This window comes from Parus major, unplaced genomic scaffold (assembly GCF_001522545.3).
Source record: "Parus major isolate Abel unplaced genomic scaffold, Parus_major1.1 Scaffold566, whole genome shotgun sequence".
NCBI lineage: Eukaryota > Metazoa > Chordata > Aves > Passeriformes > Paridae > Parus > Parus major.
The window spans coordinates 2,396-3,940 of NW_015379454.1; the positions used below are offsets into that span (position 1 = coordinate 2,396).

Here is a 1,545-nt window from a genome sequence, read left to right on the forward strand (position 1 = left end):
AAACAAAAGTTACAGCTCAGAAGAGTGTAAACACCACGTGTGTATCTTAGATTGTGCAAAAAGCGTAAAGATCTTACATCTATTGCAAATAATTCCTGAGCAGTCCTTGTTCTGCCCTAAACTAAGACAGTCCTTTTTAAACAAGTCTTTTACCAAACCAATTCCACCCATTACCAGGTATTCTTCTAACAGTACTCAATCAAAGTTGAGAAAGAATTCTTTAGTTCTGGTCAAAGGCTCAGAAGCAAGAAGATTAAAAATTCATTTCAATTAATAATTTGGAGAAGAGTGTATGTTTTTGTATTCACAGATTCAGAGTGGAATTAACTTCCTAGCGAAGAAGATGGAAACTCATCAGCTGCAGAGACAAACACACAGCCCAAAGAGCAGCAGAGCGAGCACGCAGATGCAGGAAATGTATACAGGGACATTTCTTCCTTCTGATGGAAGAAACAAGGCCTTGTAGCTGATGCACAAAATGCCCCCAAAGTACGCAGTTCTTTTATCTTTATACCTATTTTTACCCAATTAACAATAGACAGGTATATTATTTCCTTTAATGACCCAATACCCTTCACCTCTGTGCTGCACTGTGAAATTCTGTCCAATCACTGTCACCCAGTGACCCCCCCGGTGACCCCTGTGACACCCCTGGGGTCTCTCACTGAACACCCTGAGTGACCCCCCTGAATCCCCAGATCCCTCCCTGTCCTCCTCCATGGCCTTGCAGCCACTTCCCAGCGCTCCCAGGACCCTTCCCAGTGCCCCCAGGACCCTTCTCTGCCCACCAGACCCCTCAGTCTCTCCCCGAAGGCTCCTTCCCAGCGCCCCCAGGACCACTTCCCTGCCCACCAGACCCCCTCAGTCTCCCAAGGCTCCTTCCCAGCGCTCCCAGGACCCCTTCCCTGCCCACCAGACCCCCTCAGTCTCCCAAGGCTCCTTCCCAGCGCCCCCAGGACCCCTTCCCTGCCCACCAGACCCCCTCAGTCTCCCAAGGCTCCTTCCCAGCGCCCCCAGGACCCTTCCCCACACCCCCACCACACACCACACCCCACATCACCACCAGCTTTTATTCCAAACAGCACCCAGGGGCAGCACATCCCCGCCTGGGGACCCTCATCCTGGGCCAGCCGCCTTCCCAGGACCCCCACGCCAAGGTCCCCCCGTCATTTCTTGGCCTGCACGTGGGCGCAGTCGTACTTTCCTCGCACCACGGTGAGTTTGACGCCGGGCAGGTCCTGGGTGCGCCCGCCCTGCACCAGCACGATGTGGTGCTCCTGCAGGTTGTGGCCCTCGCCGGGCACGAAGGCGATCACCTCGCGGCCGGTGCTGAGCCGCACCCGCACGCATCGCCGGTTCGCCGAGTTCGGCTTCTTGGGCTTTCGGATCAGGTTCTTCAGCACCACCCCCTTGATCTGGGGCCGGCCCAGGGTGGGCCCCAGTTTGCGGGGAGGGGGCGCGGGGCGGCCCTGCCGGTGCATCTGGTTCAGGGTGGCCATGGCGGCGGAGTGAGGAGGGGGCGGCAGCGGGCACGGCCCTGCGGAG

At 56.6% G+C, this 1,545-nt stretch overlaps 2 protein-coding genes across 2 annotated transcripts in view; both read right to left on the reverse strand.

Moving 5' to 3' along the window:
- LOC107199307 (serine--tRNA ligase, mitochondrial-like) overlaps positions 1-171 on the reverse strand; it is a 2,552-nt gene extending 2,381 nt beyond the window's left edge. Inside the window, exon 1 of the mRNA XM_033511748.1 lies at positions 154-171. Within this exon, the coding sequence (XP_033367639.1) occupies positions 154-171 (18 nt within the window). The remainder of the gene's footprint in view (positions 1-153) is intronic.
- Positions 172-1,056: 885 nt separating this feature from the next.
- MRPS12 (mitochondrial ribosomal protein S12) overlaps positions 1,057-1,545 on the reverse strand; it is a 1,142-nt gene continuing 653 nt past the window's right edge. The window contains exon 3 of the mRNA XM_015616636.2: positions 1,057-1,537. Coding sequence (XP_015472122.1) covers positions 1,167-1,537 — 371 coding nt within the window. The 3' untranslated portion in view covers positions 1,057-1,166. The remainder of the gene's footprint in view (positions 1,538-1,545) is intronic.